Genomic DNA, 26,294 nt, shown 5'->3' with positions numbered 1-26,294 from the left:
CACAACTTGTGTGACTGTGGAGCAGAACAGACAACTCCACATCTGTATGCTTGCCCACTATGCCTGGCCTCATGTACAGAGGAAGAATTGTTGGAGGCTACAGACAATGCCATTGCTATTGCCCATTTTTGGTCAAAAGATATTTAGCCACTGCGCTCCTTCTATTTTATATGAATTTATGCAATGCTTTTGATATGAAATAAATAAATTTGAAACCTACCACGGTATTCCAAAACTGAAGATTTTAAGGATATGTAGGGAAATTCAAACTCTGGTTGAACAGTTCAATATTAAAGTTTTGGCATTTTAACTTTCAGACCATTTCAAAGATGCATGTAGAGACAGATCTTCAATCTATACATTTGTTCAGGTGCCAGATGTGAATAAATGTGAGGCTCCTACGATATATGTAAAAGTGAAAGCTACTGGAACAATCAGCCTGATTGGCTCCCATTGTGATTTGGAATGTTTCAAAATGGCCTAGTAAAAATACTGGGTTGACTCAAATGGAAAGAATTGGATGCAGTTATTGTTCTTCCATTATCAGAAGACAATGTTCCACTGACATGTAGGAAACTTTGGATCCAATCCATTATTTTATAAATGGAAAATTCCAGCTATCTAAAATATGCCAATTGCTTTTACCCTTCTATACACCATGTCAATTTATACTGCAAGATCATTCCATATCCAAAACTTGGGACATCCCTAACAAAATCCAAACATATGCATGTAGAGAGTTCACAGTGCCAAATTCCAGCAAGAAAGTTGGGAGCCTGTTTGGATTTTGTTTGATAATCGTGTTGAATATAGCAACCAGTTTTCTTTATCTTCTCAGAATGGCTGTGAGGATTAAGTAGTGTTACAACTCAAGAAAACCCACATGGGTTTCAAAACTCATTATCATGCGTATTATATCCAAATTGGATTAATCTAATTCTTTGTAGCTTTCCAGTCCAATTTCTGCAAAGAAAAACCACACTGCAGCTTGGTCCAAAACGCTCAAGCAAAAAAATTATCTTTTATACCCAAAGGAGTCAAGCACATGGAGTACACTTCTCTAGTTGCAAATTTCTTTGGTTCACACCCAGGTTCCTTTAAACCAATGCCATTCAAACCATGTTTGATGCAGATAAATTTACTGCGTCCCTGAGACCCATTCCCTAATAAGTGTGTTTGCAAATCGCAAGCAATGCTGTGGAATCTCATATTTCATATGGAATAGGAAAGAAGTATAGAGTTGCACAGCAGTATTTCCTATTTTGGGATGAAAATATACACATTGCTAAAAATCCACCAGGAAATTTTAATACAGGTATTCCATGTAGCTGCTGTTATTGTTTTCCATTTTGTCTATATATGGGTATTGTCCCCCCAGGCAAAAATGAACTTCAGACATGAAAAACAGGTCATCCCATCATTCAGGATGAGCACATGTAATGATATTCTGTATCCTCACTCAGTTTATATTAGAAAGGTAAGGTCCAGAATGACCAGCACAGAATGATATTCTGTATTCTTATTTTATACTGGAAATCTTATAAAATGCTCCTTGCTTGTGATCAGTTTTTCAAATTTCCCATTCATGGTCCAGACTGCTTATACAGAGAAAGCTGGGTAAATCAGACTCACTAACCACAATAGGCAGAAATTCTGTATATAAATATGGAAATAAATGTGAATAAAATGTAGTAGTATATAGGTCACATCTTACAGCTGTGTAGTAGAGGCCACTACCATGCCAGCCCTAAAGTAATAAAGGTTAGTGAGTCAAATTTATTCAGAGAAGGCTGAGTAAATCAGACTCACTGACCATTCTGTAAGGTAATAGAGATATGTGATTGAAAGCTGCATCAAGTCCTTCGGGAGATGCTAGCAGGGTACAAATAAAGTTAATAATAAAAATAAAAAAATAGGTAGGTCACATTTAACAACATTGTCACGGTAGAAAAGAGGGTCACTAACATCTCATCCCTAAAAAAAATCAAAGACATTAACTGGGTCAATGACCTTTCTATAGGAAAATAAACACCTCATAATGCAATGAGTATGCTTCCATGGTACATTTTTGTATGAAAGGAGACATATCTGGGTAGGGCAGAATCACATATGAACTATCATGTACATTTATTTTGTGCCAAATGTAAATTATGTTGAACTTCAGAATATAACTTTATCGGAATTCATGGGACTTATTCTATTGATTTGATGGACTGTTTAAAATGTGGATTTAAAGACATTTAAACAGCAACATGTTTTGCTGGAGACTATAAACATTTTTCTTATATGTTCTGCTTTTCCAATTATAAGAACTAAAGGGGGAAAATGTATTCTTTCACCATTGTCAAAACCTATCACCTTTTTCCAATATATATTTTAGTGAATAGTCATCATGCACTCTCTTATTTAACCAAGAACACAAACAGTGTAAAAGACTGGGCATGAAGGCTAATCTTCATGATAAAGTCAGAAATTGTGCAATTTAATAAGTACAAGTATATTTCCACGTGCGCATATGAGGTTCAGCATATAATAGAGTAAAAAAAAAATCCACTGGATTTTTCTCTTCAATAATTATTTATGAAAGCTCTGTTTAATATTATACAGTGTAAAATAAAGATTTCAGAGAGTTCTATTGGCTCTCAGTTCATGCTTCATTAGATATGTCCACATGCGCATATACGGATCAATGCATAACCATATATATATATATATATATATATATATATATATATATATCTTCTGCCAGATGTCCCCTGTCAGCCCTCCATTTCATCCTTTTGGCACTGTCTGGAAGTGTCCTGATTTCATCAGTTAGGTGAAATAAATTTCTGTGAATTAAAAGATTTGTAATAAAATGATTATATTTAGCAATCTTTCCTCGGTGATAGCTTTTCAACATGCAGCTAAACAAACTACACCAAATCAAATTGAAAGCATTTTTCCAAAGCTGAAACAGAATCCTCTTGCCACAATCTGTCAAGTGAGAGCAGAAACAACTTCATGCTAGCTCTGCCTCCAGCCACATGAGTGTTGAAGGGGCTCACATGCAGCCTATGAAACAGTTATAGGAATAATGTACCTTGAGGTTGTATAAAGCCCAACATGTTCCTCCAAAGCGGTCCCAAACATCTATAAACAATTGCCCCTAGAAGCCCTCAAGATGTGTAGTTTGTTCATTTCAAACTCTGCTTTAGGGCCTGGAATAGCCTTCCAGGGATATTACTGCATGGTCTTGTGAGCTCTCATGGGCATCCAGTGCTTTCCATACTTTCAGTATGAAAGAAATACTTTCAGCTTGGTGCTGCTTAGCTGTTTGATTAAAAGCTAACTCTGAGGCAAGATTACTGAATATGTTTATTTTCCTCCAACTCTTTGAATTCACAGAAATTCAGCCCACCTCTAATTAATTATCTGCCCTAATTAATTATCATTGTCTTGCATGTAAGAAACTAACAGATTCATCTGTGCAAATTATTTCACTTAGCTTTCCAGTCCTAATGAGAAGGCTGAGGATTAAACTTTGGTCTCCGGTTCATTTCTGTGCTTGTTAAATAATTACAGGATTCATATTTAAAATGGTTTGGTATGGATCACAAGATTTGTTTTATAATTGATTTTTCCCAATTATTTATGGAGATAGCAGTAGACTGAGTGCAATTAAAAATAAATGTGCAAATGAGTGTAATTAATGCATTCAAGTGTATTTATGTATTAGATATTTTATCATATTTCTTAATACTAGCAAGCAATTGAATATGTGAGCACACTTTTATAATAATTTTGGTTCATTAATGTTATTTTCACTAAAGTGAGCAGTCAAAAGCATTTTAATAGAGCACACATTCCTACCTGAACAGAATATGCATGCTTTTGATTACTTCGTATCTACAAGCATTCCATGCCATCATTAGTATTTAAAATTGCATTTAAAGTAAGACACGTGTATCTTAAATTAGGCAGATCATTAGACATAATCACTAATACTAGCTCAAACTACTTGAATGCCCTATATATAGAGAGGGGGGGAGTCATTTATTACATAAAAAACTCAATAAGTCAGAGCATTTAGACCTTAGCAAACATGAATTAAATTTAAGGTGACAATCCCCAAATGTCTTCTTTTTTAGTTCATCAATTGAAATGAGCTGGAAGCATTTATGAACAAAGCTTGCTATATTTTACTCATAACAAGCTAAAAAGGAAGAAAAGAATTAATCAATGTGCATGAACATTGATTTGTTTCATGGATACACATACATGTAAGCAATGTATGAGGAATATGAACAATGTAAAGTTTGTATTTCAGGGCAAAAAACAAAAGACTGAAAACTCAAGGGTCATAAAAACTTTTTTTTTAAAAAAATGTATGATAGTTTTATAGTTTAGTGTTTTAAATTCAAAAATGACCTCAGATTTGCTCCTTTACATATACTTATTCCACAACTTGTTTTGATATTTTTATCTTGCAAGATGTGACTGAATGAAATTAGTACTGAAATTTGTGAAGGAACTGTGTGTGTCATACATTTCTATTCTATTTCTCAAATTCAGCAGCCAAAAATATATTAAAAACAGCTTCAATGTTGAAATGTTTTTCATTACAGAGTTATATTAATTATGGTCTTTTCCTTGCTGCTCTGTTTTGTGAAATTATTGAGTCAAAGGTGGCCTTGACCAAGAGTCCATGTGTACACAGGATGAAAATGCTCACCAAACTGAATAAAGAACCTTCCCTTGCTCTCATGACTGTGTAACACTGCAGTCATATAGTTACAGTCCCAAACACCATAGGCTGAGATAGCTTGAACTTTTCTCCAGAAATGTTCACAACCACTGAAACAGTAGCAGTAATGCTCTTTAAAAAAAGATCTCTGGAAAAAACTAATCAACAAGCCTAATTCAGCCATTATATGTGTAACATGCCACCAGTAGAAATAACCACTCAGTTTGCCTATCTTTCTGCTACTACAAGAACAGGAAAAGAGACTAAGAATGTATCTAGACTATATATGTGCAACAGTGTGATCCCACTTGAACTACCATACCTCTGTCTTACAGAATCCTGAGATTTGTGGTTGATGATGAACTGAGATTTCTTCAACAAAGAGCTCCAACCAACTTGCCTGAACAACAGCAAAAAATTCCAGGTATCTAACCCAGAGTTTCTCAAACTGTGATCCTCCAGATATTTTGGATTCCAGTTCTCACATTTCCTAACAGCTGGTAAACTGGCTGGGATTTGTGGGTGCTGAAGTCCAAAACACCTGAAGGAGCACAGTTTGAGAAACTCTGCTAACTCGACCATAAATGCTATAGTTGCATTAGGATGGAATCAAGGTGTTTAAAGTGGGATTATACTATGGTAACAGAGCAGTTCAGATACACTCATCCTGAGAAGATCACCTGGATGGGTATCTTAATTTAACTGGGTGAGTTACTAGGTGTAGTTTTAATGCATGTGCAACAGGTTTCCAAGAGCACTGAATTTGTTGTTTATTCGTTCAGTCGCTTCTGACTCTTCATGACCTCATAGACCTGAACTGAATAAGTGGACCAAATGCTTACAATATGAAATGTACAACAGCCTGAAATGACTTGCTTTGGTGAAAAGAAGTCAGCATTTAAATAATCTATTTCATTTGATTAAAATGAAAAAAATATGTTGTGAAGATGTTTTTATGTCAAAGCATTTTGTCTTGCACGAAGGATAAGGGTTTGAACTCATTGGCTCTTCTTGCTCTCCCACCCTGTGCTCTCCCAAGGTGGAGAGCAGGCTGGAAGAAGGAGAACCAATCACCACAAGATGGCAGCTCCACCTGCACTACAACTGCCCCAGCTTGGTAAACCAAGTGAGAAATTTTCAGGGTTTTACCTTGCTGGCTTAGAGGAAGTATCCCTATAGCGATTTCAGAATGAAACTTACCATCACCATCCATATAACCATGATTAATGCAATTTTTACATACATCTGAATCTCACCTGCTAGGGTTTTGTAATCCACCAAGTCAAACATGACAATAGCCACAGCTGACCAGGTAACAATAAGTGCAGCAACCAGGAGCCAGGCCGCTGGTGAGCTGAATGTTGTTGCAAAGTCTTCTGATACTGATTTCTTGGATAATTTCATGTGTGGCATTGGGACAGCTCCATTCTTGTTGTCTATCACTGTCATGGTGGATATAGGTCCTGTCAAAAGTAAAAGAAAAGAATGAAAAGAAAAGGTCCTGGACTAAGCATTGAACTTAGCATGTTTTTAATTTCTTACTGATATTGAATTCCTCACATCCTCATTAAAAAAAACTCTGATATATTCACACCACACCCATTTAACATCTGCCAAAACCTGAAGAGCTAACAAAGTTGAAGATGTCTAGATTTCAATAATACATATACATATAATCATACACACACACACACACACACACACATACACATACATACATACACACATACACATACATAAGGTACTCCCATGTTTCAAAAATGTCATTACCATCAGTCCACTGGCTTGTTTTTTCTTTTTTGTCATGTCAGGAGCGACTTGAGAAACTGCAAGTCGCTTCTGGTGTGAGAGAATTGGCCGTCTACAAGGACATTGCCCAGGGGACGGCCGGGTGTTTTGATGTGTTATCTTTGTGGGAGGTTTCTCTCATGTCCCTGCATGGGGAGCCAGAGCTGATAGAGGGAGCTCATCTGCGCTCTCCTGGGTTTGAACCTTTGAGCTGTCGGTCTTCATTCCTGCCAGCACAGGGGTTTAATCCACTGCGCCACTGGGGGCTTCTTGCCCACTGGATAAGTGATAGCTACATTTTTGTCAAAGACTGTTTAAAATACTTCCATTCCAGCAGTTTAGTAAATGATATTTCTTATGAAGAATATTCTGCAGGAGCAGTAGCAGTACCTGTTTTCACTTCCTAGTATTTCATGCTACTAAAATTAAAATTAAAGCCTCCCTGAAAGAAGAGGACATGGTTCACATTTTTTTCCACTAAAGAAAATCTCTTTGATCTATTTTGAAATATCAAGGGAGGGTTATTTCCACCTATTGCTATTCCCATTGCAATTTTGAAAAAGTCCCCTCACATCAAAAAATCTATGTCAGTACTCCCTAAAACATGACATTCAGAGTCCTTCCACACAACCCTTTTCTTTTTCCATAGTGAACTGGATTTTTGGGTGGATGCTGGAGACAGCAACCAAAAGCCCTGGAGACAGCAACCAAAAAGCCCACGATATGGTTCAGATATGTGGATGACACCTTCACCATTTGGAGCCATGGAGAAGAAGAACTCAACAGGTTCCTGGACCATCTTAACAGCATCCACCCAAAAATCCAGTTCACTATGGAAAAAGAAAAGGAAAGAAGACTGCCTTTTCTAGATGTCCTAGTCATCCGTAAACCAGATCAACAATTGGCTCACACCGTTTACAGAAAACCCACACACACAGATAGATATCTACATAAAAACTCCAACCATCACCCAAGTAAAAAAAAAAGAAGCACCATTAAAGCCTTGGCAGACCGTTCAAAAAGAATCTGTGAACCCCACCTCCTCCAAGATGAACTGAACCACTTCAACTGGGCTCTCCAGGCTAATGGATACTCCACCTCAGACATCAGAAGAGCTGCAAGACCAAGAACAAGCCACGAGAGTCAAGATGAAGATCCACCCAGAGGAAAGGTGTTCCTGCCATACATCAAGGGAACCACTGACCGCATAGGGAAGCTGATGAGGAAACACAACATACAAACAATCTACAAACCCACCAAGAAAATCCAACAAATGCTACGTTCAGCAAAGGACAAGAGGGATCCTCTCATGTCTGCAGGAGTCTACCGTATACCATGCAGCTGTGGACAAGTCTACATAGGGACCACCAAACGCAGTGCCCAAACAAGAATCCAGGAACATGAAAGGCACTGCAGACTACTCCAACCAGAGAAATCAGCCATAGCAGAGTGCCCCGACCAAGGATTTTTCAAAGCACTGCAGATTACCTGTCTGAACATATCTCCTTCTATGAACTATCTAGGAGCTTAAGATCATCTGGGGAGGTCCTGCTCTCTGCTTCACAAGCGCAATTGGCAGAACAAGGGACAGGGCCTTCTCAGTGGTGGCCCCCTGGCTATGGAACCCCCTCCCCAGGGATATTAGATCATCCCCCTTCCCTCCTGACTTTCCAAAAAAAGGTAAAAAAATGGCTCTTTGAGCAATCTTTTGAGAATGCAGTGGAGAAGATAACATGGAACGATGAACGATGAACATGGAATGGCCAGACAATGTTACTGGAAAATGTTTTTAACAGGATGACACCGATGATTATATGTTTTAGTGGTTTTTATATATGTTTTATATTGTCATGTTGATTCTTTTTAATTGCACTTTTATGAATGTCTGGCATCGAATTGTGCCAATCTGTAACCCGCCTTGAGTCGCCGTATGGCTGAGAAAGGTGGACTCTAAATATTGTAAATAAATAATAAATAAATTAGTTTCCACACAGCTGTATAAAATGCATATGGCTGTGTGGAAGGGCCCTAGGAAATCACATCTGCAATGTTTACCTGATCATGAACTTTTGAAGATCACATGTGGTCATTATTGACTCTGTATATGAATCTGCAGGAGTTACAAGATTGTAAATCTAGTTTACAATCTCTTAAGTGATGAAAAGCAGAGTGGCCATTTATTCTGTTGTGTTTTTACATGAAACAGTACTTTCTGGGCAGAAAATAAGACTTCTGTTTTGGAGACAAGCAACAGTCCAAGAAAACACACATTTTGGATGTCCAGACTTAGGCCCCTTCCACACAGCTGTAAAATCCACATTGAACTTGATTATGTGGCAGTGTGGACTCAGATAATCCAATTTAAAGCTAATATTGTGAATTATTCTGGGTTATATGGCTGTGTGGAAGGGCCCATAATGTGTTCTTGAGAGCAAGCATGGTGCAATGATTCAGGTGTTGGACTACGAAACTGGGAGACCAGGATACAAATTTCTGCTGGGTCATGGAAACCCACTGGATGAACTTGGGAAGTCATACTCTCTCATATAACCCATGTCCTGGGTTATATGGCTTTGTAGAAGGGCCCTGAGAAACTGGAAAGTTTAAAACACACAATTTGGAAAACTGGAAGTACTAAAACATTACAACTCCGGGAGTCTCCCAGACAGCATGACCACTGATAAGGTTGTTTAGGGCTTATGGGAGTTGTAGTGCACCCAGAAATTTTACTTCTCCTTTCAATCACTAGGATTGAAGTGGTTTAGATAAGCTTTTTCTATCATTATGACAAAACCTCAGTATTGACACTAAAATGCAAATGTTTTTCAGCTCTGGCAAAAGCTGTTTTAATTGGTCTTAAGCCAGCTCTGCCATTCTTCACATTTTGCATTTATACACAATTTCTCTTGCTCTTTGTCCTCTTCTCATCTTGAATTCTTTTCAAATATCTCTATGCTGATCAAGCGATGTCTTACACTTAGTATTTCTAACTGTAAATGTGTATAAGCTGAGCAAGATTGGCATGCTATGTAGCACTTGTCACTTACATGAAATTTGGTCGTATTTATGAATGATGTATTCAGCTCATGAATTATCTGTTATATACTTAGATGCAATCTGTACACTCTTTTTTTTAAAAAAAAAGTTAAAGAATAACTTCTTCCATTTCCTGATGCATAAATTTGGTTCAGTCAAATCACTCCAGGATGGGAAGTCTGCCAAGTAACAAGCAATTACAAAGATCTGCTACAAAAAGCCAAATTCCAAATCAGCAGCATTAAGTATTCAAAAGGGAATAATTTCTGATTATAGCAGGTGATGTACGCCCTTTTACTCGGCTTGTGAAGTAGCTGCTATAACTGCAACTACTCTATAACAATCATACAGTGCCAGAAATGTTAGAATACCATGTACTTCTGCAGCTACTATTGACTGCTAAAAAGACAAATAAATAGACCCTAAAGTAAATTAGGCCCAAACTCTCACAAGAAGTGAAAATTAATGAAATTGTAATTTAGACATATAAGAGGACAACATGATTCACTGAAAAAAAAATATTAGAAAGTTGAAGATAGTAACAAAAGAGGAAGACCTAACTGCATTTGGATTGATTAAATCAAGAAAGCCATGATCCTAAGATTTCAAGATCTGTTCAATTAATGTCTGAAGCTCTTGGAGCTCTCACTTTCATAGCTGATTTGTGGCAAATAACAACAACAAGTGTACATCCTTTCCACTGATATGCATAATATCCTATTATTCAGTTTATATATATCTGAATTCCCATGTCAGTTTCCCTAAAATGGAAATTTGGGCATGTTTCTGAAATTCTCCTGATCTGAAGTTAATCCCCCCCCCCCGCCCCCAAGTTTGGATTCAAATTTTGGATTCAAATGTCTTGCATCTGGAAGTGACTTTTTGCATGAGCAATCCCTTAATGTTTTGTTTTTTTTTAAAGTATTTGGTGGGCTTCAGAAATATGGTCTAGGAAGATTCTGATCAGAATTTTCTCTGGTTATTTCTATCTAAATTCACACAGAATCTAGTCCAACTGATTCAGCCTGAAATAAGACAGTGTTTCACATCTGCGATGTATTTCCGAACATTTTTCATTAATTGAAGCAAAAACAAAGAGACCCAACTCTCATCCGAATTGGCAGCATTGATGTCAATTAAAAACCAAATGTTGAAACCCGGTGGCCCAGTGGGTTAAAGGGCAGAGCTGCTGAACTTGCTGACCAAAAAGTCACATGTTCAAATCCGGGGAGTGGTGTGAGCTCCCGCTGTTAGGCCCAGTTTCTGCCAACCTAGCAGTTCGAAAACATGCAAATCCAAGTAGATCAATAGGTACCACTCCAGCAGAAGATAACAGCACTCCATGCAGTCAAGCTGGCCACATGACCTTGGAGGTATCTACAAACAACACTGGCTCATCAGCTTAAAAATGGAGATGAGCACCAACCCCCAGAGTTGGACACGACTGGACTTAATGTCAGAGTAAAACCTTTACCTACCTTTTTTAAATACCCCCCCCCCCAAATCCTTTTAAACTTTTTAATGATGTCTTTAAGTAAGTTTTGCGTGCTTACGCACTTTGGGATTGTGTTGTAGTCCCTTTATATTTCTTTTGTTCTATCCTTCCCATCATTTTCCTAAGGTGAAATCTGGTAGTGTAGACTCAGGCTGGATCTACACCAAGGGTCCCCAAACTAAGGCCCGGGGGCCGGATACAGTCCTCCAAGGTCATTTTACCGGCCCTCGCTCAGGGTCAACCTGAGTTTGAAATGACTTGAAAGCACACAACAACAACAACAACTATCCTATCTCATTGGCCAAACGCAGGCCCACACTTCCCATTGAAATAGTAATAACTTTATATTTGTTAAAATAGTTCTTCATTTTAATTATTGTATTGTTTTAAAGTGTTTTTGCACTACAAATAAGATATGTACAATGTGCATAGAAATTATTCATGTTTTTTTTTTCAAATTATAATCCGGTCCACCAACAGTTTGAGGGACTGTGACCTGGCCCTCTGTTTAAAAATTTTGAGGACCCCTGATCTACACTGTCATATATCCCAGAATATGATCCCAGGTTATCTGCTTTGAACTGGGTTATATAAATCTACACTGCCAGATAATCTGAGATAAGATAATCTGGGATCAGATCCTGGGATATAGGGCAGTGTAGGCCCCTTCTACACTGCAATGTAATTCAGATTATGAAAGCAGAAAATCCACACTATTTGCTTTTAACTGGATTATATGAGTCTGCACTGCCATATAATCCAGTTCAAAGCAGATGATCTGGATTTTATATAGCAGTGTAGAAAGGGCTAATATAATCCTGTTCAAAGCAGATAATGTGGATTATCTTCTTTGATAATCTGGAAGATATAGCAGTGTAGAAGGGGCCTGAGCAAAGCTGTGGATAACTGGGTGACTTGGGGACCTTCCACATAGCCACATAACCTAGACTATCAAGGCAGATAATACACAGTATCTGCTTTGAACTGAGTCCACACTGCCACATAATCAGTTCAGACAAGATAATATGGATTTTGTATGGCAGTGAGGAATGGTTATGAGTTGGAATAAAATGGAAAAAATATTAAACTTCTGTTTAATATGGCTGTAATAGATACCATGCAAAATTATATACAAAATAACTACTGTATATAAAAACCAAATAGCTGAGCTGTGCATGGAAAAAATCTGCACAAAAGAAATTGCAGGATTTCAATCTTTAAGAAGAAAAAAATATCAGAAAACAATATTTAAGAACAGTTTGCGACCTGCTAGTGTTTCTGTCTTCTTTATTTTAAAGGGCCATTTAGCATGGATGCAAAGTCTCTCTTTAAAGGGTTCATCATCTCCCACTGCTTACATCTACCTGGAGTCATAATCCTGCCTTTGTGATATCATAATAATTTTCACATCAGTCTGCTGCAAGATTATTATTACCTTGACTGAGAGTGAAACAGCAGGAAATTCTGAAGAAAATCCTCTAAATAGAATGTTTTTGAATGGTGGAAGTCCCTGCTAACTTTAAAAATAAAAACAAAACCAGGCAATACTTAAATGTATTTATTTTCCAAGCCATTATCCTCCAAGTTATAGCAGAGGCAGGCAAAGAGGAATTTAGATTGAAATTTGATTGAGATCCTCATTTTTAGATTACCAAACTCACTCCAGACCTGTTGTAGTAGAGCCTGCGAGTAACGATGCTAACAGTAGTTTGGAGGGGGAAACGGGTTACTCGGAAGCAGGAGTCTGATGAGGAGCAACAAAGGAAGAGTATCCGGGATATGCTTATTGGTCCCACAGATGAGGAATCATTTGTATGTGTGTGTATGTGTGTGTGTAAGTATAGATAGATAGGTATATATATATATATATATATATATATATATATATATATACTCATTGCAATTTTCATCCATTTTCATGTACCATTTGAAGAAGTATGATTTCGATTTTGTTTAAAAGATAATGATAGAAGAATTTCTCATTCATCCCTAGGCAGAAAGTTGATTAGGACCTATTTCTAGATCTCTGCCAGGATTTCCGACTCACAAACATTTTATAATCGCAACACTTCTGCCACTATTTTACACCTAGCTCTGGTTCACAGACATCTGCATTCTCATAAAAATTATGAGTAATTTGTCATTTTAGAATATTTCCCCATTTGATATGCAGAGAAGATCCAAATGACATCCCTGTGATGCCTCAAAAGGAAACTGACCCCCACATATATTTAAAGTAACTCTAATATATTCTGATCATAGCCACACACCTTTAAACTTCATGGTTAATTTGGAAATAGAAACTAAGTGATCTGGAAGATTCTCCTTGCCAATAAAAATTACTGGAAAGTAATTTCATGGCCCATTTGCATGATTTTTTTTAAAAAAGCACCCTAAGTTTATTGTCAAAGCACGTGAAAAATCATATTGTTCTTATAAGACATTTAGTGCCCCTCCTTTTTGTACAACTGTTTTTATTCTGCTTGTGAAAGTGCTTTTATGAGCCTCAGCTTTATTCAAGCATTACAAGGGAAAGGGAGATTAGCATCAAAAAGTCTTCAGCCGGTATTGTTGAGCTTGTCAAAACACTCTCACACAATTCTGAGTGTATTGTATGGTCCTGCACAATCATTTCTTCTTTAAATGACTGTGAGAAGATGAAAGTTCTAAAGCTCAGGTTTCAGATACTTAAGACAACAAAATAGCAGACTTGGCTAGGATATTGGCATTGTGTGCAGTAGATCTCATCTGCAGCAACATCACCTTTGTGCAGTAATCTCCGCAAGAGACGATGAGATTGGCAGGATTAACAGTAGTTGTCCTAAGTATCCTTAACGGTGCTTTTCTAGGAGGATGAATTACTACTAGATAGGCCTCGGGGACCAAAGAGTTCTTCAAACTTTAGATTAGAGCTAAATTCATGCTGGAAACAAAATCCAGAAGACTGAAGAAAAATGAACGGAGGCTCATGAATTCAAACATAGTGATGTTAAATGACAAGTGCTACTTGGTTTTGCTATTCTGCTATTGTATTGCCATCTGACACCTATCATCAGCCTTTATTCTCTCCATCCAACAGAAACACACATGTCATAAGGACTCTGTTTTTTTTAGTTAGCCAAGGGGTTTGCAAGCTACATATGATATACATTTGAGAAAGAAATGAATCCAGTTTGTTCCAAAATCTAACTAATATTGTTATTTAATTGATCCAATGCCGTGCAATAATTTGACTGTTGAACCAGGACTTCACAAGACCAGGGTTCAAAAATTCTCTGAGCCAAGGAAACCATGGCAAGTCTTTCAGCATAAGAGGAAGGCAATTACAGCATAAGAGGAAGGCAATTACAAACTATCTCTGAACAAATCTGACCAAGAAATGTCCTAGGACTTTTGGCAAAATGATGCCATAACCTTTTGGAAAATGTGAACCTCCATAACCATTTGGGAAATGGAACTCATAACCTTTTTTGGAAAACCTCTGATCAAGGAAAGGTATGACCTTGTTAGAAGTCACAACCTTTTGAAAAGTGATGTTCACCAGCATTTATGCAAGGCAACTAGGTTTCTCAGCTGTTAAACCAATGTACCTAGGTATGTCTTTGAACTGTCAGGGACAATGCATAAAAAACATATATATTTAGCAGAGTGTCAGAAGTGTTCTTTTAGTTGCCCAAAAACATCAAATCTCCCTTAAAACATATTTGCCTTCAATCATGCTCTCAAGAGACAAAATAAATAGTCTTCTTTAAAAGTAACAGAGTTGGTTTACTCACCAAACTTCATGTATATGCATACAGGTACTTGCTTATGAATCTAGTTACAATAGGATTTTAAGTAGTTTCTCTGTGTAGATAACACAGGGCATCTTCCTTAGAAACAATAGTTCATAATCCAATGGAGTCTTTAAACATACATCTTACTGAAGTCTAAACTGTACTGTTCTTGCAGTCTTCTAAAGCAAACACACACTGACTTTTAAAAGCATATAGATGGCCTCTACTCTCTCTAAAAGTCAAAAGCAAAACTGTACTCACTGCTTCTGATACAAACACACACTTCTCTACATGACTTCTCAAAGCAAACACTGATCTAAAACGGAGTCTCAGATCCTGAACATGTCCAGACCTGATTGTATGGTCTGCAGCTATTCCCACAACAAAGAGTTTAGGTAAAATTGCAAACAAATACACACATACAATGCAGTAAGCAACTAGTGGAGGTTTGAGAAGGTTGCTATTTCCAACAAGGACAGAGTAACCAGAAGCTGAAGTTTCCTGAAGGCACATCATGTTATATGGTGATATGCCATAATATGACTTTTCAATAACTTTAAAGCATAGGTTCTTCTTATTGAAATTTCCAGTGTGAGAGGGTATATCAGATTACAGAAAAACATTTAGACAAAGCATGACATTAGACATACAGATTCTATGCAACTACATTGGATTCACAATTATATTGGTTAACAAACAAACAAAGGGAAATTACATTTTCACTCAGCATTCACACACATGTACATGCATTCATCCTCATGCACCCAAATATTCTCCCTCCTTGGAGAAGCACCTGTTAGGCCACACTCTGCTTTCCTGCAGCCTGTCAATGCATAGTTCCATAAGGCCAAAACTTCTTCCCTAAGAACAATGCCAAGGACCAGATCTCTGTTTTCCATACAGCAGAACCTGACTCCCTGCACAAAATCTAAGACTCCAAAAGCACACTTCTTCCTCTTCCCTTTGAGAAAGAAGGCCAAAGTGAACAGACTGCTCCCATGCAAATTTGCCACTCTCCATAGGTACACTATCTCTCTCCTTCCCATGGAGCAGAACATAGCGGCTGGAACAGGCTCCTCAGGACTGCCACACTTTGAGCATTATTAGGCTGAGTCTTTTATAGGAATATTCTGCTGATGTAGTCCCAAAGTTGTAAATTAATGATAGATGTCTTCCATTCTGGCTCCATCTCAGTTTCCTGGCCAGATGTTGATTTTTCTTGATTGGTGTTGACACACAAGGCTTGTGCTGACTTCCTTCTTAACATAAGGAATGTTGCAAACATTTCTGTTATCACTGTCCCAGTTCTTATCACAACTTACTTTTAATTACAGTCAAGCAAGCACGTAGTTAGTCATTGCAGGCCTTAATATTATACTGGTGTCTCTAAAACTATTAGCTCCATCCATCCATTCATCTTCCATTCCTCCCTTCATTCCCACACATCATATTACATCCACATTTATCAAATCTGCAATGATATCTTCATGACAGATATAAACAAGAAATGTTGGACAGGGTCACATTGGCATAACAACACCAACAACATGGAACCTTTTTCCTCTTTTCCCTAGGGCACCCAGTACTACTTGAAGAAACAGTTCTGGTGGGTTTCATATCCTCTTGCACACATATCTGGGATCCAGAGTGCTTCAGTAGGTAAGGAAGATTGTCCCCTCCAATTTCTGTTGATTTACATCAACAGATATCCTGGATTTAGGTCTTTACAGTTTTGAACTGAAGATATCCACTACAGTCCAAGCTAATTTTCTAGTGGTTTTTCTTGATATTAATGCATTGCTTTCATGATAATAACTTTGTCAATGTGATAATGTTAGTCAGATCTAATCAGCTTGTTTGATATATGTAATAAAAATAAAGCGGCTACTTATTTATTCATAGTACATCTCTGTTTCTCACAGCCTACTGGATTTTAGTCATTCATTATGTCACCTTTCCGTATTAATTTCCTTTCCTCCTATATAAATAGTGTTGCTCTTCGACATTAATTATAGTAGCAATAATCATAAAAAGTTGTGCTTCCACTTTTATTGAAACTGAGTATTTACAATAGAGTTAGCATTGCAGCCTCTTGGTGCTTATTGTTATATTACAGGCTTTCTGAGTTTCCTCTTTGTGCTTTTTATTATTTCCTCAGAAGAGTAAAAGCTAAAATAATTATGGGATGAAAAAATGCCCATATTTAGAGTCCAACCCAGATTAGTTATTTCCAAAATAAAGAGCTTTATATGTACTATATCAATTAAATTAGTAGCAAATGGTCTATCATAACTACAAAGTAAGGTAATCAGAAATTCAATTCACAAAAGCACTCCTGTTTTGCCATAAAATTAATGAGCCATTATTCTGAAATTACTGTGGAAGGCATACAAAACCATCTAGCGCCTTCAAATTCTCCACATAAGCAACCTGCACCCAGTTGTGAAATGCAGTACCAATGAATTTATACATGGATCCACATGGCTTCTGAGCCAAAGAGATTGGAGGCAGGCTCATCTAGCATTTCAATAGTAAAGAAAATGGAAGGATGAGCAGTAGAATATACATGGGGACACAGTTCAATTCTTGCTTTTAGCAAAGGCTCAAATAATTCTCATAATTAAGAATATGTAGAACGTAAAAGTCTTTCAGCAAACAGGGATTGTTTATATTATTTTTTGTTAAATTCTTAGATAAAAATAGGGTAGTGTAGACTAGTTTAATCCAGTTCAAAGCAGATAATGTGGATTATCTGCTTTAATCATTTGGATTATATGGTAGTGTACAATAGATGTATTATTGGGCTTTACCTCTTTATCACAAAATTTGACATCAGAGGCAGAAATAATATTGAAATAATGTGGATGTATTCCTACACTACAAAAAGAAAGACAATTCAAAATGTTTCAGATAATGTTTATTCAAAAATAACAATATGTAAATGTGAAATGTAGGAACCTTACTAAAACTGAAAAAATGTGAACCTAGAGGGATCCAGGAATGACTTTTTCTTTCACCAGTCTCCATTTTTCTTAGGTTTTCATAACCAGACTTATAGACTGATGTGTTTTTTACATGTCGTAGTTGGATGGTGAGACAGGCTTATCTGTTCTTCCTTTTTTTGTTCATTGACATTTTGATGTCATGTTGCATGAAAATAAAAAGGAATACATTTTTCTATGGCTTTTCCAATCCAAGGGAGAGGTGCAGATCTCTCTGGTTTCATCCCTAGCTCTTACACTTAAAAGGATAGGTAACGGTAAAGAATTTCTCCTGACATCAAGTCCAGTTGTGTCCGACACTGGGGATTGGTGCTCATCTCCATTTCTCACCCAAAGAGTCAGCGTTGTCCATAGACACTTCCAAGGTCATCATGACTGTATGGAGCACCATTACCTTCCCATAGAAGCGGTACCTATTGATCTACTCAGATGTGCATGTTTTTGAACTGCTAGGTTGGCAGAAGCTGGGGCTAACAACGGGTGCTCAACCCACTCCCCGGATTTGAACTGGTGACCTTTCAATCATCAAATTCAGCAACTCAGTATTTTATTTATTTGTCGTGTTGGGACAACCAGTCAAATTATATTACATTTCTAACAGAACAAAGCAAACAAACAGACAAAATACAAAATTTGTGAGTTTGATTAAATGTCCTTTGACCAATATCTTGCCACTTGGAGTGCTTCTGGTGTTGCTGCAAGAAGGTCCTCCATTGTGCATGTGACAGGGCTCAGGTTGCATTGCAGCAGGTGGTCAGTGGTTTGCTCCTCTCCACACTCGCATGTCGAGGATTCCACTTTGTAGCCCCATTTCTTGAGGTTGGCTCTGCATCTTGTGGTGCCAGAGCGCAGTCTGTTCAGCGCCTTCCAAGTCGCCCAGTCCTCTGTGTGCCCATGGGAGAGTCTCTCATTTGGTATCAGCCATTGGTTGAGGTTCTGGGTTTGAGCCTGCCACTTTTGGACTCTCGCTTGCTGAGGTGTTCCAGCTAGTGTCTCTGTTACACTTGAAAATGAAAATTCAATGAAAAGCTACTGCCCACTGGAATGGACTTCTTGGGTTTGCTGTTCATACATGCTCAGTAAATGATCCTGGAGGCAACTGCCATTTTCTTTGACTGTTGTACATAGGCATTCATGGTTACAGCAAGATTAACTAGAATACAATCCAATTCTTTTGCAGCTCAAGCTTTAGATGTATTGTTCACTGTAAGACACAACCCTGCAGTCCAATTCTGAAAGCCTGTGTTTCTCCTGCCCTCCTTTGCCATCCTCCAATACCAATGTTGCTAAAAAAGTGTTCCAGCTTCAAATAGAACAAGAAAAAAATGGAGGCTGGACAGATATAAAAAAGATTTGATGAAAAGGACCTTTACAGTCAGAAGCTTTGTTAAGATGATGTACAGCTGCCATTAAACCAGTAGAAAACTCCAGCATGAAAGAATTGGTGGGGAAGACCAATGAATGCAAGGAGGCTTGCTTCTTTATTATCACCGACTAGGGAAACTGGAATTACAAAACTATTTGACTATTCCTATAGAAGCTATATGCTATGGTTTAAAAATGTATGAGAATTTAAAACAGTTCATGATGAACTGGATTTCACAGCGTATTGTTTAGTTATTTCTTGATTGAATGATACCTTGATTGGATAATTTGAGTAAAACTGTGTAATCAGCAGACCAAAATAATAATGAACATTTCATTACCTTTTCAATGCACTGATAACGAAGTTCAAGGAAATGGCACATAGGTCTGGAAGAAGACAAAGGCTTTACAGTCTAAGAAACATATGCCCAAAACCAGATTTAAGGGATCCTTAATCTTTACTATCCGGCATTTTTTTTTTCAAATAATGAAAAAAAAATATCTTAACAACTGAAAATAACAACTTAACAACTTAAAAGAGAATTTTGTTTAGATAATTTACCAGATGTTCTCAGCCTATTGCTGTTGCCTCACAGCTCTCAGAAATCTGGACACAAATGTGTGGTCCATGGACATGTTTAACCCATAAGTGATGTCTGGGGAGTTTCTGAGAAGGATGGAAACAGTTGTAGCCAGTGGGATCAAATATGGCACCATTCTCTAGTGCACTGGTAAAAATATTATGAATATAATATGAATTAGCCTGAAAGGCTCAAATTTAGACCATTCTGTGTGGGTAGGAGAAAAGTTGGGTTGGGGCAAGCATGTCTGGCTCTCCAAATGATTCTAGGATGTTTGCCATGCTAGTTAATTCTGATAGAGGTTGCAGTCCAAGAACATCTGGGATGCCACATTGATGACTCCTGAGCTTAAAGTCAGTGGCAAACCCACTCAGCGTTTGAGTCCTAAACGTTTTAAAGACAGGATTGTTACCTTGGATAGCTTCTGTTATGTTTGTACTAAATCTAAGCTGATGTCACCACTACTGACAATATAAAGCACTGGCTAAGTATTAAAGAGCAAGAACTGGTGATGATGATAGAGTATAAAATGGTAAATCAAGCCTCATTCCATACATGTTTAACTATTGCATGCATAAAAACTCATAAGTCATAAAATATTTTCTCATTCTTTAGTGACATTTTCTCTATTAAGAAATTTAATCATAGCTCATGCTAGGACTTTTTTACTATACACTGCTCCTTGCTATTTTTCATTAATAGAATTCACTCTGAAAAGGAGGGTTCTGCAAAGTTTGCTGACTATTTTTCAGTTTCTCCTTATAAAAGTATTTTCTTGTTGATATGTTTTTAAACATAAAAATGAACAGCCAGCTGCAAACAAAGCCATTAAAGTAGTTTCCAAGTTCCTTTTGTCCCTCTATTTTCCTAGTTTGCCTATTTCCCAAGACAGACTGCAGAGAGACCTTGTTTGCTTTGAAATATTTGAGGACTAATAGAAATCCTTTAATGTCTTTTAGTTTTTTGTTTAGTCTGTTTACAGTCTAAAGAAGAAGATTTATAGATAAATATCAGCTACAGTAAATATTTTTGAAAGCTTTTCTTTTAAAAAAAACTTACTGAAAAACAAATTAACAAAATAATGATTGGGAAAAATTGAGTTAGAGTTGAGTTCAGGTAAATTCAGGTGATTCAAATTAGTGGTCTGTAAATAATTGTTTTACTTAGAATGTACATTTCTTTAAAAGTATCTGATAAGAACTGTTTAGTTTGTTTCAATTTTTGTACATTGGAGCAAAGTCCTGACAGTGCTTATTGGTTGTTTGGAGAGTAGACGGAATTGCTGATTTCAAAATATGGGTGTGTTTTCTTGTATCTTCAGATTTATTTTGACATTACTAGACAACTAAGTATGTTATTGTGTAAAATGTGTGACAGTCACTTTCTCATAGTGTTTAGAGAGTGATGATTTATTATGTGTTACTACGTCTTTTGTCTGATTTTATGCTCCATTCTACTTGGTCCCTCCAAGCAGCTCTCCTTCCCTTAAGGATCTACACTTCATTGGCTCTTTGTTAATATAGGATCCTTCCACACAGCCATATAACCCAGAATATCAAGGCAGAAAATCCCACAATATCTTATTTGAACCGGGTTATCTTTGTCCACAGAGCCCCCGGTGGCGGTAGATTAAACTGCTGAGCTGCTAAACTTGTTGACCGAAAAGTCACAGGTTCGAATCCAGGGAGCAGCATGAGCTTCCTCTGTTAGCCCCTGTTTCTGCCAATGTAGCAGTTCGAAAACATGCAAATGTGAGATCAATAAGTACCGCACCAATGGGAAGGTAACGGCACTCCATGCAGTCATGCTGGCCACATGACCTTGGTGTCTACAGACAACGCTGGTTCTTCGGCTTAGAAATGGAGCTGAGCACCAACCCTCCCAGAGTTGGACACGTGTCAGGCAGGCCCGTAGCCAGGATTTCGATTCGGGGGGGGGGGGGGGAGAGCTGAGTTTTTTCAGGGGGGGTTTCAGGGGGGCTGAGTTTCAGGGGGGGCTGAGTCTGAGTGAAAGAGGGTCTACCCTAGCAAACCTTTTGTATCATTACCCCAATACCCCCATGCATATGGGATATATTGAGTATGGTGATCAGATCATGATATGAATAAACATAACAGTTTAAATAATGCACCAGTAAGGCCTTTTCGTGAACCAGCATGAGAATTTCAGGCGGGGGGGGGCTGAAGCCCCTCAAGCCCCCCCCCCCCCCCCCCCGGCTACATGCCTGGTGTCAGGGGACTTAATGTCAGGGGAAAACCTTTACCTTTACTATCTGAGTCCATACTGAGATATTGTGGGATTTTCTGCCTTGATATTCTGGGATATAGGGCTGTGTGGAAGGACCCTCAGAAAACCTAGATCAAAACAGATATTGTGGGATTTTCTGCCTTGATATTCTGAGTTTTATGGCTGTGTGGAAGGGCCCCTAGAATGGAATACCACATTTTTCTTCCAAACGTATGTGCAATTTTCTCAAGATTGTCATTTGTGTGAGAGAACATTACATATAAGCATACATCTCTTTCTCAAAAGCAAAACCCCAATTCACCACTGTCAATATTGTTTGTTCTACTCTTAATACTGTTTCTGTTTGTTTCCAGCAAATTATATATATATATATATATATATATATATATATATATATATCAGTCTCCAGGACCACTGATTCATGAGGTAAAATTTCCAAAAATATCTTCAAGCTTGATCTAATATTCAGTTTCTCCTCCTCCCCTGAACCCATGAAGAGAGGCTTAAAATGGGTCTCTAAATCCAGTAAGGTATCTTCTTTCCATCATCTTCCATGAATAGATCCTGTCTACCTAGTGGAAGTGGTGGCCTCCATTTCAGTAGGGTGGCAAATCTGCTCCTAGTTGAGTCTGAAGTTAATTTGGGAAGGATAGGATTCAGTTCTTTTACCATCAGACCAAAATTCAGAATGGATTCACTGCGTCACTAGGGGCCCTTCCCCACAGCCACATAACCTAGAATATCAAGGCAGAGAATCCCGCAATATCTGTTTCAACTGGGTGATCTGAGTCTACACTGCCATATATCCCAGTTCAAAAGAGAAAATTTGGGATTTTATTCAGCTGTGTGGAAGGGGCCTGAGAGAGAAGTTACCTGATAACACTAGCTGTGGTTACAGCAAAAAGAAAAAAAAAGATGGACCTACCTGGAAGTTAATGCTGGCAGTCCAAAGGATGTATAGCTAATTTCAAGGAGGATCACTCCCCCCCCCCCCCCCCGCACCTTATATCCTGACCGTGCTCTGAGATGGGGAAAGTCCAGTGTTTCCCAGAAAATCCAGAGTGGCCTCAAAATCATTTGCCGTTTGCACAGTTGGATTTGGTCCCATTCAACCCAATCAATCATCCAAATAGCAGAAATTATGCCACCCCCTTCCTTATATAATCAACACTGGGGGAGGGGGGGGAGAGCAACCCTTCCCTCTTGATCACATGCCAGGGCACCCATTTCTGACCTCAGCAGAACTGATGACATGCCAGGCAGACTTTCCATTACAAGGAATTAAAGGCAGTGGTGCCATAAACAGGAGATGGGCAGTAGGGTTGATGTGGAGCTAGGCTACATGGACATTAACATGGTATTGCATGGATTCAGCTCAGCACATGTGGCCACCATACACACTGGCCCTGGATTAAGCCAGCAGTGTAGATAAGCCCACTGTTTCCAGAAAAGCGGAAACTGTTCATTAACCATTCAGCAAATTACTGATGGGCTCTTACTGAGTCTTCCCATTGAATCCAAGCCTCTTGCTTCTCTTTGTAAGTATATTTATGAAAAATTGTAGAATGGACATCTATCTGTCTCCTCATACCTGCCAGTTGCACTTACAATGCATTTGTTCTGTGGCATTTTAAAATAAATAGCTATGAAATGGTTAGTTGTGTATTTTTTTTCTCTTGGTCTTAGGATATTTGATGTGGAAACTTTACATTAGTGTGTTTGATTATTACATCTTACTACCCATTTATTACACTGTGATTGTTCCATATAATTGGAAGTTTTTTTGCAGAAACCACCATGAGAGTGTCATGGACAACTTTTAAATAATAATTAAAAATGTTTAAAGCATTGCTGAATAGGTTTGAAGAGCAAATACTTGACCCCATTATTTAATTTTGTATATAATTTTAGATATTATACATGCCTTCAGCAACTCTCACTGTGATATGCATTAGGGTTGCTTATTGACAAACAAAAGTGTGGCAAATATAATCTGGTGAGGAACATTTTTAATAGGCTTTAATGAAGAAAAAAAGCACACAGCGTGACTGCTTTGAGTAATCGCAGAACAAACTTATTGTAAATAAATGTGTGCTAACTAAATACAATTTTTGAACCTTGGGAAATTGTATGTGTTTATACATTTATTGTTGTATTTTCCCCATAGGCAGTTTTCAACTTCAAAAGAATTTCTGGTTGATAAAATTGTTGTGGCAGTTGTCAGCAGAGCCTTTAAAAATAAATAAATGAAATAATACTTTATTGCTCCGTAATCCGTACAAAAAAGGAAACAATAATCAACACGAGCAGAAACTCTCTGATAACAAAATTATGCTAGAGGAAAAGAGAGGCAATGATCTTCCTTTTAGAGACTGAAAAACTTGTAAACACTGAGAAATATATGAAAGATAATTCCCATCAGTTTATTAAAATTCTTTTCCTTCAAATGCAATAAATCCATTCACTCATTTATTCCATTATAAACTGAGATATTTATTAAGTTAACATGTATATACCATACATTTTCACTCATAGTATAAAATCACCTCAACAAAATATAAATCATGCTATCAAACAAAGCCTTTCAGAATTGCATCCAAACACAATATTATCTACTAGGATTATGCAGTGAATCCAGACAAATTCCAAATCTGATGTAGTATGCACCATTTTAAAGAGATTTACATCCATATGGACTGAAAAAAATACCAGATTGTGCTTATGTTCCTTCTGATTTTATACTGGGTTAATATAAACAACTGGTATAAAAATCTCTGTTCTTATGGGGAGCTGACAGAAAATATTCTAGGATGAACAAGACATGTATGGATCTCCAAAATAAAATTGGAAAACACATATGGAATTTTTTGGTCATTTTAATCAGTCTGAAAGCATTTGTGTCTTCTAAAATCCAACCTGGAATCTCTCAAAGGGAGACACACAAGCAAACTGCATTTTTGGACTCTAAAACATTTCTTCCCAAACTACCTATGTAAAGAAAATAAAGAGATGTTATCAAGCCACAGCACGTCCCCACCCTAGGTTTACAGATCATCAAGAGACTCCAAGCAAGATATATGACTGTTTCTTTATTATGAAAACATTTTCCATAACTCTAACATTGTGAAATGCTAAGGAGATGTAGGCTCTGAAATGGACCCAGCAGCTGGACCCAACAAACTCTATCAAATCAAACTCTTTTAAAAAATTATCAATTTGCTGATTTTTATGTAACTTGTATCTTTTATGTACTCTGCCAATTCCTAAAAATGTAAACTATATCAAATGAAATGTATCAGAATGTATCAGCCTGAGGGCTGAGAAGGGCAGTATACAAATACAGTAAATAAATGTAAATAAATAAATAAATAGCCTTCAATGTGCATAATCTCTTGGGAAAGGAAATAACAGCCAGGGTTCCTTTTCCCAAGCCAGAAAAACATTGTGTGTGTGTGTGTGTGAGAGTGCGTATGCAGATCCTCTTTGCCACCAGGGTAAGCTGAGGATGTTTGTTCATTCAATTTGAGACTAGGAGGCTGCTTCTCTGGAAGAGGATGTCAGGGGTTCAAATCAGCTTGAAATTTCCTGTTGTATAGTGGGACTCTTCACTCCTGTTAGGAAGCCAAATGCCTTAATGCAGTGAAGTGGTCTCCTCAGGAACAAAAACAACACACTGACGCAAAGCTGATCATTCCACCCAGAAGACTTTCTGTTCTAAAGTTGCAGTAATAGTACAAATACTAACACATTGAACTATTTACAGTATACACACACTCCTATCTTGATACTCCAACCTCCAATCCTCATCAAACCCTCATCAGGTTACTACAGACTTATATGGAACAATCACAGCACTCTGCTACCACATACCAATTACAGTGCACTTGTGGTTAATCCTGAAACATTGATTCTGTTAGCACCTACTGCCTCATCACATTGAGCATTGCTACACTTTAAATCCAGTTGCTGCCTCCTGCAGAATTCTGGGGATTGTAGTTTAGTGAGGCCCAGGACCTCTCTGGCTGAGCAGTTTAAAGGCTCCTCCCCTAAACTACATGCCCATTCTGAAGGAGATAGCAACTGGATTTAAAGTGGATCCATGCTCTAGTGTGATAAGTTCCTTAAATAAATGCTGAGTAATTTATACATTCTGACAGAGGGGACTCAGCAAATGTGAATACATTATCTCTCTATATAAGCAGCTAAGCCCTTGATTGTCCGGAATCATCACTTTAGCCTTTTGGGTCTTGTACCTTTTGTCTCACATAGAACTGGACA

General features: G+C 37.7%; 1 protein-coding gene across 3 annotated transcripts in view; it reads right to left on the bottom strand.

Annotated features, from left to right (window-relative positions):
- The window catches only part of TRDN (triadin), a 124,721-nt gene that overhangs the window by 90,198 nt on the left and 8,229 nt on the right, over positions 1 to 26,294 (bottom strand). For all 3 annotated transcript variants that reach the window (XM_067466862.1, XM_060775211.2, XM_067466868.1), the window contains exon 2: positions 5,983 to 6,189. In XM_067466862.1, coding sequence (XP_067322963.1) covers positions 5,983 to 6,189 — 207 coding nt within the window. The remainder of the gene's footprint in view (positions 1 to 5,982; positions 6,190 to 26,294) is intronic.

The sequence above is a fragment of the Anolis sagrei genome, chromosome 1, assembly GCF_037176765.1.
Source record: "Anolis sagrei isolate rAnoSag1 chromosome 1, rAnoSag1.mat, whole genome shotgun sequence".
Lineage (NCBI taxonomy): Eukaryota > Metazoa > Chordata > Lepidosauria > Squamata > Dactyloidae > Anolis > Anolis sagrei.
This window is presented reverse-complemented; position numbering and strand designations above follow the sequence as displayed.